The 13,143-nt window shown below is 42.0% G+C and overlaps 4 protein-coding genes across 6 annotated transcripts; 2 read left to right on the forward strand and 2 right to left on the reverse strand.

Moving 5' to 3' along the window:
• Positions 1-602: 602 nt before the first annotated feature.
• On the reverse strand, positions 603-1,831 carry LOC116603708. Its single transcript, XM_032365308.2, has 3 exons — positions 1,680-1,831; positions 1,187-1,392; positions 603-745 (listed from the first exon to the last, which is right to left on the reverse strand). Exons 1-3 carry the CDS (start codon positions 1,792-1,794, stop codon positions 743-745), a joined length of 324 nt encoding a protein of 107 aa, XP_032221199.2. The 5' UTR covers positions 1,795-1,831; the 3' UTR covers positions 603-742.
• A 1,204-nt stretch (positions 1,832-3,035) lies between these two features.
• Positions 3,036-7,164, forward strand: LOC5520297 (von Willebrand factor A domain-containing protein 2). 2 transcript variants are annotated; one of them, XM_048723899.1, is made up of 3 exons: positions 3,036-3,216; positions 3,733-4,092; positions 5,925-7,164. In XM_048723899.1, the coding sequence occupies exons 1-3, from the start codon at positions 3,159-3,161 to the stop codon at positions 6,197-6,199; spliced, it is 693 nt and encodes a 230-aa protein (XP_048579856.1). In that variant the 5' UTR covers positions 3,036-3,158; the 3' UTR covers positions 6,200-7,164. The 2 variants fall into 2 exon arrangements, with proteins under 2 accessions (XP_048579856.1, XP_048579861.1); XM_048723904.1 differs by lacking the exon at positions 3,036-3,216 and adding an exon at positions 3,332-3,621.
• A 289-nt stretch (positions 7,165-7,453) lies between these two features.
• LOC5520282 (von Willebrand factor A domain-containing protein 2) lies at positions 7,454-10,168 on the forward strand. 2 transcript variants are annotated; one of them, XM_048723949.1, is made up of 3 exons: positions 7,454-8,018; positions 8,367-8,726; positions 9,642-10,168. In XM_048723949.1, the coding sequence occupies exons 1-3, from the start codon at positions 7,994-7,996 to the stop codon at positions 9,914-9,916; spliced, it is 660 nt and encodes a 219-aa protein (XP_048579906.1). In that variant the 5' UTR covers positions 7,454-7,993; the 3' UTR covers positions 9,917-10,168. The 2 variants fall into 2 exon arrangements, with proteins under 2 accessions (XP_048579906.1, XP_001640228.2); XM_001640178.3 differs by having other exon boundaries at positions 7,455-8,123.
• A 263-nt stretch (positions 10,169-10,431) lies between these two features.
• LOC5520281 (serine protease hepsin) lies at positions 10,432-13,092 on the reverse strand. The gene is made up of 4 exons (XM_048723940.1): positions 12,898-13,092; positions 12,085-12,291; positions 11,627-11,776; positions 10,432-10,911 (listed from the first exon to the last, which is right to left on the reverse strand). The coding sequence occupies exons 1-4, from the start codon at positions 12,944-12,946 to the stop codon at positions 10,433-10,435; spliced, it is 885 nt and encodes a 294-aa protein (XP_048579897.1). The 5' UTR covers positions 12,947-13,092; the 3' UTR covers position 10,432.
• Positions 13,093-13,143: the final 51 nt, after the last annotated feature.

Here is a 13,143-nt window from a genome sequence, read left to right on the forward strand (position 1 = left end):
TCTAGTTTATTTAATGAGACTTAAACCAAATTAATGGTGTGCCGATGTTCTTCTCGCATTCAGAGAAAACAATTTTAGAGCTTTGGCTTTGACGCGCACCGCGTATAACGAGTTAATGCGTCAAAAAAGGCTAAAAGTCTCGAATCCGTGTTTTAAGATACCGATAATCCACTGGAGTTTGTGAAGTAGCCGATCCAAAAGCCCAAATTGACTAAAGAGCAAACACGCTAATTCCACTCGGCATAAGGTTGTTTTTTTTTTTTTATTTTGATCAGCCATATGATTCGCCATTTGAAAAACGACTTTGATAGTCATGTTTATATGTATCGTCGGTCTCCCCCCCCCTAATAATTCGAGAATCGCTAAGGCTATGGATACTAGGTTCTGAAAAGGGATTGATTGCATGAACTGCATCGATGTTCACATCGCATTAAGATTGGGGATAAGGTGCCAAAACCTTTAAGGGGGAAGGGGTGGAATATATATTCCAGCATGCTCTTCGGGCATAAAAATAATTTTTCGCAAACAAAAAAAGCACGCCAGATACTGTGGGAAAAAAACAGCCCACATCCCTCAATTGTTGATTTGATTTGATAATAATATCAGCATGTTTCGTTTTATTGTGGTACAAATCTTATATGATAAGGAGAATAAAAACTTGGAGTCCAGGTCTATCTAATCTTTACTTGATGTTGCATAAATCTGGTTTCAATTGACCTAAATTCTTGATGAGTACATTTTCTCACTGGAAAATAAAAAGAGAAATAGTTTTCTTTTAGTTGCCTGCTATAAATTTGACATTAATGAAAGCATAAATAGTTTATAGTCACTCTATGGCCGTTATGAAGCCTTTGGCCTATCTATAAAGCAGTCTGTGCACTGGTGTCGTCGTTATGGCGGTAACCTGCTATGATGATAAAGTCGGTGGTGATGGTGATATTTACATATATAAGATCTAAGCCCGTGTTGATAGCGATAATGATTATGAAGCTGATAATGATGGCGATATCGCTGGTGATGTGGAGATGGCAAAAATGATGATAATGGCGATGGGTGATGATGATAATGACAGAGCTGCTGCTGCTGCTAATGACGATATGATGGTTACAATGACTATGAGATAAGACATCGACGATGATGATTGTGATGATCACGATAATAATGATGATAACAGCCTTATGGTTACCTGGTCTAAAATGCAATCAGGCCATTGGTCACTCGCTGATGAAGGAAAAGCTACCCACGTGCCAGTCATGAGATTACACACGTATGTATGCGCGGCTGGACTCGCGAACTTGTAGCCCTTTGCGCACTGAACTTGGCAAATCTTCGATGGCGCGAACCTTATGCAATGAAGAGCTCCATTTTTCGGGCTCCCACGATCGTTACATGCTGAAAAAGATATACATATCCTGATTAGTGATAAATTCACACGGAGAATGTCGGGTTTGATGGTTCGGGCACCCATTGCACCCATAGGGCTTATCCTCTTATCCTAGATAAATGAAGCTCGAAATAATTTGCTTGAGTCTTGAACTATGTGGTGCGGCGATAAACTTCGATATTTCAGGTAACCGCGACTTAAGGATTATAGGATTTTCAATTACTCTAAAGGAAATAACTAAATATTAATATACTTAACTAAGTTAAGTTTTGAGAGCGTAAAATTCATTACTTACTATTCCCTTGGACAAGGAGACCTCCGGCGAGGATAAACGCAACACAGAGGACCGAAAAAAAGCTCATCTTGGCAGTACGTAGCAATCTCACTAGTCGCATTAAGTATTTATCCATCGTAAACAGCTGTGAATATACAGCTTCCTACATTCAAATGAAAGTTACATTATCGAGTTTAAACAGCACAGCTCACTGTGTTTAACCAGGATAACCTGACCTGCTTCTCATTGGGACGATTCTCAGCATTAACTGATTAATTTGCACGAGTGAGTTTTTCAAAAAGTATCATCTTTCGATCGAAACCCTATCAATGTTCATCTAATTTCTCGCTTTTATTTTCTAATATTTGAGTTTTGTATAAAAAAAAAGGTTGTTGAAAATTGTTTAGAGTATCATACAGTATCTATCGTGTACTGGCGTCATTTGTCAATACATAAACAAGTAACTACACTGCTCTCTGCCAATTAGTATCGAGAAATTTGTATTTTCATATTTTATTGTGGTAGTGGTATAGTTTTAGTCTGAACACGAATTGAAATTCAGAAATAAAAGTTAGGACAGTGTCTCACGGTAATAAAATACGTGACGCTCTTGGGAGCTCAGCAATCCTATGATCTTTAGGGCTGCGCCTCGTGCGATTTTTACCCGACCACCTAGTCCAGACCTGGGACCATCTTTGCGCTCCCCTTTCTGGCTCGCGGAAAAGGGTCCAGTATTTATTGCATGCGCGAAAATAAACCAATCAGCTATCTTCGCGGCAAAAATTGAAAAATGGATTACTTACCACCGTGCTCTTTAAAGCCTGGTTTCCATATAGTCGTAACAGTCGTCGCAACCCACCCCTCCCCCTTAAAAACACCAACCACACCTCCCCCTGGAGCCACTAACCCACCCCTCCCCCCAATTTAACAGGCCATCCGCTTTAAATTATCGATCACATCCTCAACGAAACTTCCAGTAGACACACTGCTTTTAAAATTTTGAAATATTTTTCGCGTTTTCCGTTAAAAATCATCGGAGATTGTTACGTAATCGACCGGAAGTAAACTGGTGACACAGCGGCATTAACTGTGAAAGGGCTAAAGCTAAAGGGCTAAAATAAATAAGATACTACTTATGCACTCTGGATTGGCTTTAGTAACTCGTATACATTCGGAAAAAAACTATCGCGAAGTCAGAACAAATGTGTAGTCTGACTTTTGGGGGACATTAGCTCTCCTCTAGGATTAAAGATCTTTTTTGTTGTTGTTGTTAATGTTGTATGCCAGAAATGCCAAGATAGTCCTCTTTTTACCATGGTTTGAACCAACGCCCCCATCATTGATTACACCAACAGGTGATCAACGGTTCACGTTTTCTCGTGCGTGTCGACCCTTGGTATAACCTGCTGAAGAAGGACAAGCGTGGAGGACAGAAGGACAGTTTACAGGATCAATATTATCAGCAAATAAACAAAAGATCTCTCGCCTTTGACAAGAGTCATGGTTGACTACAAATGTACCTTTGCTGGTTTTATCATCGCTGCAGTGATTTTATTTGGTACGTATAATTATGACGATGGTAATAATTTACAAAGATTGTTTTATATGGGCGAAAATTATCTTCGATGCGAAAGAATGAAAGTAGAACATCAATTATTTATAACCACTATTTTACTAGTTTACTAACATGCAGTGATGCAGTAGAAAAAAAAAGTCTTTAGTTTATATTTTGTCTTGATCCTACCATTTAGCGTATCAAGAGTTTTAGTGCATACCGGTAGTCGGACAACATTTTGAAGAGTAGGAAGCGATTCATTTAATCCACAGTCCCCCCTGTCTATGATATATTCACAGCCCAAGTAACAGCGGCAATGCATTCCTTGAATTGAGTAAACTTAAATCATTTCTTGATGGTTATAAGTATAGCTTATTTGTTCTTTAGTTGCAGCTTCCGTGATGTACGGTATGTACCATGATAAAGAGATTGTCGGTTTTTTAAACACGCCACTGGCGATATTTATTTTTTCTATGAAACTTGAGATAAATTCCATAAATTGATCTTTTTACTTCACAGCCCAAGACACAGCGGCAAAAACCGAACACGTCAAATGCGGCAAGAAGGTGGATTTGGCGATAGTTCTCGATGCCTCTGCAAGTATGGGCGAAGACAATTACAAACTAGCCAAGACTTTGACTAAGGAGATCATAAGTCGATTCACCATCTCCCCGGACAAGACACGTGTCTCGCTTAACTTCTTCTCAGCGCACCACGTGATTGTGTCAAAGCTAAGCGATAACTTCAGCAAAAGCAAGCTAATGTCATTGACGGATCAGATGATGTATGAGAAATCCTTCTCAAAGCTCGCTACAACGCTGGAGGCAGTGCATTACGAGCTGCTTGTGAAGAAAGGAGGAGCCCGGCCCAAGCAAAAAGGTAAATAAAAAATACATTTTGCATTCAAAAAGGTAGAAATGTATACTCTTCTTACTCTACGTCTTTTTGCTAAACGAGCGCCACATCACGGCGAGATAGGGCTACGAGATAGGGCTACGCCCCTGTAAAGTAGAAGAGGAAAAAAGCTTCATAGACTTTACGTAGAAATAGTAGTAGGGGTAAAGGAAAAGGGGAGAGGGTGGATTCGCAGGAGATGGGGGGGGGGAGTTTGAGGAATTGGAATGAGTCTGTTTGCGTGGGTGGATGTGTAGGGACTATAAAAAGAAGGGCAAAGGATCGTCTTGATGCAATCAAGGGAAATATGGAGTCAGGCCGTAACCAGAATTTTCTGAGGGGTTGTCCCTTTTTACGTTTAAAGGGTGCTTCGGCCATCTTCTCCACCCCACAAACCCCCCGCCCCTTCCCCTCACCTTCCCATGCCCCAGCTGCACGCCGTTTTGACTTAGCCATCAGGTCGACTTTCTTTTAGAGAAAATCAACTAATTTAATTTGAAAGTTTTTGTTTCAATTATCGATGATATTTGGATTTTCAAACTCGATTTACGGGATTTATCGTTTTTACGGGATATTTTGCTCGAAAAAATATGAACGCTATATTTCCAAAAAGTATAGCTAACGGGACCTAAGACAAAGCTGTTTCGATCGCGTACATTTCAGCATGATTCTCAGTTCTGTTGTCTCCAAGCACAAAGAATGTCATGTGAACGTGCGTGACTGAACAAAGTAGAAGAAAGGCTAAAGGCGGCCATATAAGCTACGTCGACATCACGTTACTATACTAATAGCAAAACACCAACTCCCAAGAGACGCTGGCGTGAAAAATACACCAATATTTTACCATCTCATCTCGGCGAGCTGTTGGTGGCGTAACCGACTAAGACAGGCCTGGGATACTGGTTATTGCCTCCTCATTTATGCGCGGGTGACTCAGGTGTCTTTGTATTGTGTAGTTCCAGAAATATCCATACCCCCCCCCCCCCCCCCACCCGGGGGGTGGGGGGTTCAAACGCCCAGGAATTTCCAGAGGGGAGGGGGGTAAAATGCCCTTTTTCCTTAACAGTTACTGTATTTATTTTTTTCCAGGGGGTTGGAAATTCCAGAGGGGTGGGGGTCATACCTCCGACCATATGGGGGTATGGATATTTTCTGTAACTACACATTGTACAGTTCGCTAGACAGCGGCGTTGGGGCCGAAACCTTTAGCTGTAAAACTTTAGTTGCCATACGGCGTTTCATTGTATGTATGGAAGTATGGCCCTATTTCATTTCATCTTCTCAGAACGAATTCGGTCCTCGGCAAAGGGGCTTGATTTTTTTTTATGTATCCATCCGTACTTTCTATTGGCTTATTTATGTTTTTATCATTTCATTGTTTTGCGAGGTTTTCCGTTCTAGTTCATAAAGATCTGCTGACGGGGGTGGTCTAGTCCCCGCGCAGGTGTACTTAATACCAGGCTCCCCATGTTCGCGCACAGGAGACTAGGGGTGTGTAGACATAAGATAAAATAAAAACGCTTTTTTGCGTAGTTGTTCGCGGGCTCCCTGCGCTCAAGAACTAATGGCCAGAGGTTATTAGCGGGAAGGATGTTAAGTAATGTCGCCATCGCCATTTCCCCATCCTTGGAAACCCCTCTGATCCACAGCTTATGTTTGTCTCTGGAAAGCCTTAAACTAAAATATCAATTACCCCCGCTCCCAGGCATGTTTTGGCTCACGGTTCAAGAGCGTCGGCCGAGATAGCCTTCGGACGAGACAAGATAATAAAACAATAAAATAAAACAACAAAACATTTTAGTTACTCTCCACTTTAGGTGTCAAGATGGCGACGGTCTTGGTAACCGATGGATATGGAACGGCTGGATTTGAAGAAACGTCAGACGAAGCGAAGAGCATGAAAAAATATAACGTCGAGATGTTCACAGTTTATCCGGAAAAAGGCAGAACATATAACAAAATTATGATGCACCTCGCTAGCAAACCCACTAAGTCGCATCTGTTCAAGCTAACAAAGGACGGGGGTGCGAGGAGAAAAGTAGTGGATCAAATCGTCAAGCAGATCTGCTCGGATAATAAGTATAGATTCTGACTGCAAAAAAATAACTCGACCCAATCCTCCCGCTATCAAAGTAAGAATGGCGAATATACGAAAAGCCATCGTCCTCAGCGGGTTTTTTCACTTGTCGTGTCTAAGATTTTGAGGTATTCTTAGGTTCTCTAGTGAATCGTAAGTTGGGAGAGAGACCTCCAGCTTTATTCTAGTCTGAAAGGATGAAACAGTCTTAGGTCCCCGGAGTAGAAAATGCAGCCTATCCCGCAAAGACCGCTTTACTAGAACTGAGTCTCTTCTCGTGGCTCAAACAGAGTGCGTTAAAATGTTTAATTTTAAGTCATGTTATTCTTTGTTAAAATGTAATCTAGTTAATGAAATTCGTGTTAGGAATATATTCAAATTATCTAGTATTTACTAGTATTTATACGTATGGCTTATAACAGGGGCGAATACAGAGGTTTTACTGTCGAATCCGTTGTATCGCACAAAGCGAGACTCTGATTGGCTCAGAATGGTTTTACTGACGGAAAAGAAAACCAAAACAAATCGTGTTTGAGAACGCGGGTCGCGATACAACGGATTCGACAGTAACATATTCATGGTGTAATAGACTTGTAGACAGACTTTTTCCCCAAGGGGGATATGAGGGGAAGACCCTGGGAACGAGGATGCGTCAGAGCTGGCGAATCATGCCAGATGATATCTGGATTAGAAAAGTAAAAAAAAAACCCCGAAATTGCCTTGACTCCTAATATAAACACCAAGTATAATTGTCTTCAAACAGTTTTTAATTAAAATAACTACCATGAGTGCAATCAGATAAAGTAAAACGATTTCGATCTAGGGTGCTAGAACTCTTAAGTCAAGTACACCTCCGTAAATGCTTTTAAACAATATTGGAAACAAATTATGAGAGAACATCTAAAAAAAAGATCTTGTACTTGGTATCCTAATACTATTTACCAAATTCAATAAAAAATATCGCAACAGTTCCCCAAAAAGCCGATGGAAATGGCTGCTTCTTCACACTTGGTATTTTGCTAGGTTAACAAAATGGCGGCTGACAAAGTCTTTTATTAAAAAGCCTCTAGTTATTCTTGGCACGCAAGGAAAAGTATTGGCATAGGCACGTGCCCAGGATTGGCTAGGGGGAGGGGGGGCGCACTTATAGGTATCATATGGAAAAAGCATAGGTTTTGAAGATTCCTTAATAAGAAATAACTCACTTTTTGACCGCCTAGGAAGGGGGGGGGGGGGGAGGGGGGTGAGCGCGCACCCTGCGAACTCCCTGTGTACACGTCTGAGCATTGAATACAAATGACATCGCTTCACTAGCTAAGTGTAAGCTTATTTATTGGTGCGCAAATACAAGTGTTAGCATTTTGATTGCAAATGACATCGCTTTACTAGCTGAGTGAAGGCGCAGAACTAAACCCGAAACAGCCTGCTTAGCCATTTAGATTGAATTCTCAGTAGACTATCTGTCATCATTTGTAAAAATCTTTTTTAGGAGTCTTAGCTGAGCACTTAGTGTGATACAGCCTGGCTGAAAGGGCGTGGTAACAACAGTGCCTGTATTGTCCGTACAACAGGTGTACACGTGCGATGGGCCGACCTTGGTGCAACCAAAGCTTTACCACATCAAGCCATGGCACCATTACTGGCTGTTTTACAAGAGTGGATAGCAATAGATATTGCTCTTTCGTTGTTTTAATTGCTGCTGCCATTATGCATGGCATGTACAATGATAGACTGTCAAGTGAATGATTAAGGCGGACGGTTGTTTAGATTTTGACCTGCAGGAGAGGAGGTGCCTCGCCAGTCGACCCCATGCGGCGAACCCCTGCTATTATTGGTGTTCCTCGAATTGAATCGTAAACTTAAATCATTTCGGGGACACAAATGGACGGTTATAAGTATAGCTCATTCGTTCTTTTAGTTGCAGCTTCCGTGATATACGGTATGTACCATGATACAGAGACTGTGTCTATTTTAAACAAGACACATTCTGTCGATCTCTATTTTTCGATGAAACTTATGTTAAATGTAGTTCTTACGATTCTTGTTGTTTCCACGACATACTCATCCCCCTTTAAAAACATGTTTAGATCACATAAACAATTTTAATACCACCGCTTTTCACAACTTTTATAAAAATCTATCTAAAATTAGTGCGTTGGCTATTGATATTTTCACTTCACAGCCCAAGTCAAAGAGGCAAAAACCGAACACGTCAAATGCGACAAGAAGGTGGACCTGGCGATAGTTCTCGATGCCTCTGCAAGTATGGGCGAAGACAATTACAAACTAGCCAAGACTTTGACTAAGGAGATTATAAGTCGATTCACCATCTCCCCGGACAAGACACGAGTTTCGCTAAACTTCTTTTCAGCGAACCATGTAATTATGTCTAAGCTAAGCGATAACTTTAGCATAAGCAAGCTGTTTTCACTGACGGATCGGATGATGTACGAGAAATCATTCTCAATACTTTCTACATCATTGGAGACTGTGCACTTCGAGGTGTTGGCCAAGAAAGGTGGAGCAAGACCAAAACAAAAAGGTAACACTCTGTAAGCGGTTATGATGTCATTTCAAGCTAGATAGAGCTAAGGCAAACAAGAAGGGGCGTGTGTTAACAGTCGTATCACGGGCTATAGGATAATCTGACTCCGAAATGAACTCTAATATCTAGTTAGTGTTGAATAAAGCACGTATTCCTCCTCAACTGGCCGTATCGCCTTGGTTTCGCTCCTCCAGCGAGCTATGTCCCTACGCGCTTTTGACCTTTCAAACGACGCGCTATATAACCGCCCGTTGTTACGTGCTTTATTCAACACTAACAAGACTATTTCGGAGTCAGATTATCCTATAGCCCGTGGTCGTAGAGCAGAAGCTTGTGTAAAGAGGGCGTGTACCTAAGGCCGGTTTCTCACTAGGGAAGGAAACGGAGATAGAGAAGGAATAAAAGAAGTCTTCCTGTTCCTTTCTTCTCCGCGTGCGTCTTACTTTGCGCAGATTACCACACGAACCGCACGAAGCGCTTTATCTATTTTTTTAAGAATTAAATTCCTGGTGGTTCTTCGTCCACTGGGCTCAGAGAGAAATATCTTGGCCATAATACCGTGAGCACTTAACTACTCGTAGCCCAAGCTCTGTCAATGAGTAATTTGAACCGACCTGCTCATTAATAGAATAAAGAACATATGGTGTTGTTAATTTATGCTAGTATTCTTACCTAAAAATGTAATAAATTTTATCCAACGTGATTTAGTACTTGTAGCCGTCAATTATTTCCATGTTTAAGAGATTTAGAGCGTATTTGGGGTTTTAGCGATGTTTGGCGAAATTTAGTTGTGGAAGTTATAGAGGGAATCTGCTGAATTGAATACTATACCACTTTTTTTTTTACTTCCTGCAACCTGTTGAGAAAGATATACAAGAATATAGTGTCCCTGATATTGTTTGATTTTAAAAGGTGTGAAGATGGCAGTTGTCTTGGTAACCGATGGATTTGGCACGTCTGGGTATGAGGAAAGCATAGCCCAGGCAAAGAGCTTGCAGAATTATCATGTCGAGATGTTCACAGTTTATCCAGAAAAAAGCAGAATATATCGCAAAGTCATGAAGCACCTCGCTAGCAAACCCGCGAAGAGCCATCTGTTCAAGTTAACAAAGGACGGGGCTGCGAGGAGAAAAGTAGTGGAACAAATCGTCAAGCAGATTTGTTTAAGCAATAAGTATACGTTTTGATTTGCATCTTCTTCGTTGCACATGGCTCTCGTCTGGTAGAAAGTAGAATAGGTAAAAAAACACAGACATAGATAGTGTAATAGTAGAAACTAAAAAATTCATTCGGTTGATTTAGGCAAGCTGTAAGACGTTGATTTTCAGATGGTTATTTTGAGATTTCTTATTAGAATTTGTGTTCCAATATTATTGGTTGAAACGATAACAAAGGCGTGGCTGACAAGAGCTCTTTAAAATCAGGCACACAACTACGTATATGGGCGCATTGTATATAATATATTAAAAATATTATCCTTTGGTCTTATTGAACATACCGGTCTATATAAGTCTAGGAAAGTCCATATGGGAGATGTTTTCTCGCACAAAGCTCATTAACTTACTTGTTCATGGAATTCCTAATCGTTTATCCCAACTGTTCCATATCTTCTCGTACTTATCATTTTTATCAAATTTTCCTTTAGTATTTTTTGCAGCCGCTTGGGGACTGGGAGCGTTGCGTGACTCTAGACACGAGGGGCTTCAAAGTAGACTAGCTTTATTTTGATTTTGCGCCAAATTCGGCTCATGTCTCGATATGGTGTCCCTCACCCAGTCTGTAAGCTCATACATGTTGCTATAAACCCCGAATTTATTTGCCACCCCGCAACCAACGCCATACGACACGATACCATACATATACCAGAGCCCGCCTTCCCTGCACGCCAGCGGTCCACCGCTATCAAACTGGCAGGGCCCGCAGCCCCCCTCCCGAGGGCCCGCACAAAGAGCGCGCTCGTGGATTACGCCACCGTAGCTATTGGCACTGTTGCATAACTCCCGTGGCACCATATGCACTTGGACTTCTCTCAGGGCTAGTGATTGCTCCCCTCCGAAAGACCTTCGACCCCAGCCTGCGACGTAGCAGTCCCGCTTGAGATCACGTGGTGTGTCACGTGGTACGAGGCAGATTGGAACGGTCTTGGGGGTTGTTGCTACAGACTTTTCTAACTTCACCAGAGCTGTGGTATATGCCGGATGAATATTGATTATTTATATAGTATTTGGCAAAGCCGTAGAAGGTTTATATTGGGGGGTCACAATACAGAAACATTAAGAAAATGTTGGGGGGCACAGCCACAACCCTACAGGTCATTTCCTTGGGGCTCCACTCCCTGCTACGGCCCTGTTTGGTGAAGGGTTTACTATCGCTTTGTTTCCAAGGATTCAGACTCTCATTGGATGGTCTCATTGGTTTTTCAGTCCCCCCCCCCTCCCCCTCCTGACAAACGCGGACGGCTGCAAAGAAGACTAGTCACACGGGCCTGATATAAAAACATGTCTTACCTACATCATAGTCACACGGGCCTGATATAAAAATATGTCTTACCTACATCATAGTCACACGAGCCTGATATAAAAACATGTCTTACCTACATCATAGTCACACGGGCCTGATATAAAAACATGTCTTACCTACATCATAGTCACACGGGCCTGATATAAAAACATGTCTTACCTACATCATAGTCACACGGGCCTGATATAAAAACATGTCTTACCTACATCATAGTCACACGGGCCTGATATAAAAACATGTCTTACCTACATCATAGTCACACGGGCCTGATATAAAAACATGTCTTACCTACATCATAGTCACACGGGCCTGATATAAAAACATGTCTTACCTACATCATAGTCGTCACACGAGCCTGATATAAAAACATGTCTTACCTACATCATAGTCACACGGGCCTGACTCTAGGGATGCAATATTGCTTCTGTACTGTGGATGTCTCCATATGGCACTTACACCAGTAGTGTTGACTGCCTTGGACGGCATGTCATTGCCCGCTACTACCCGCCATCGCAATCTGTCTAGAGCTAAACAATCCCGAGAATCAAACAAAGGGAATTAATTGTGGCATTAAGGTGGCAACAAAAACGATCAACCGGGTTAAAAAGCAATGTTGTGCTAGAGATGCACAAAGGCATATGCTATTTTTTTTGCAGCAAACGCTGTCCCTTGGCAGCCCGAGGTGGTCAGGGGTTGGGGTGTGGTTAAGCTCTCCCTCGTAGATCCGCTTGAAATGTGCCTCATACATAACCAGCATTGGTATCTGTGGGCATGTGCTGTGTTGGTCAAACTGGATACCAATTGTCATAATTAACCGAACTGAACTGATACTCACTCGAGTCAAAGCAATGCGCAGCTGTCACGATCCAGTCCTCCGCGACCAGACTTCCACCACAGGCCTGCGCGCTATCAAGCATCATAGCGACCATCCATGGGTGTTGTTCAATTGTCGACCGCTGGCCGCCCATGATGCGTCTGCACGCACTCGCCGTCGAACTGCTAGGAGGGACGAAACGCTTACCACAGTGTGACCATGTCAGGCCTGCAAATAATGTATAGAACGGTGGATTGCCTGTTTGTATCTTGCATCTCGTCTTACATATCGTTATACTAAGGTAGACTAATGTATGGGGGGCTGCCCCCCCTCCCCCCCCACCAAATATTTTCAAAAATTAAAGGAAATGACCAGTAGGGGCGTGGCCGTACCCCCAAATATTTCTTAATGTTTCTGTATCCCGCCCCCAAATATTTCGAAGGCTGCTTTGTTTGATCAAGATGATATGTATAAAACCTACTAGATAAGAACTTTCGACGAAGTGTACGTCTAATGATCTAAGCTTTTGTCAAAGGCTTTTATAAGCTCAGTCTTTCTATTAACTCTGACCTGTGTCTGAATGGACTTGCGAGAGGGATACCATGTAAGGACTCTATTAGCCCCCCTCTTAATGACGCCCCCCCCCCCCCCCCCTCCACAATGCCATTTTTTTTTAAATAAGCCCCCTCTCTCTATTCAGCTACACAGCCTGCCAGGTACAGTCACGTTCTAACAATTATGAACCATAGAATAACTGTAACGTGACCGTAAACAGAACAGAATACATCCTTACAGGACAGTAGTGAGTTGTATAAAACTGGTTTGCACTCTTACCCTTTCCAATGGATATTAGTATCGTAATGGCAGCAAAGGCTTTACACATCCCTTCAAAAGCAAAGTCGACTTCAAATTCTGCCTCCCTCTTCTCGTATTTAAGAGTAAAAAAGCGTGGGAGTTTGTTCTCCTAATATTAAATAGATTACATCTTCGCTAGTAATAGAAAGCTCTCATTTTATGAAGTGTGGTAGTGTTTTGCCATGAAATATTAAGGGATATCAAGGAGGTATCGACAACGTCTAT

Source organism: Nematostella vectensis, chromosome 1 (genome assembly GCF_932526225.1).
Source record: "Nematostella vectensis chromosome 1, jaNemVect1.1, whole genome shotgun sequence".
Taxonomy (NCBI): Eukaryota; Metazoa; Cnidaria; class Anthozoa; order Actiniaria; family Edwardsiidae; genus Nematostella; species Nematostella vectensis.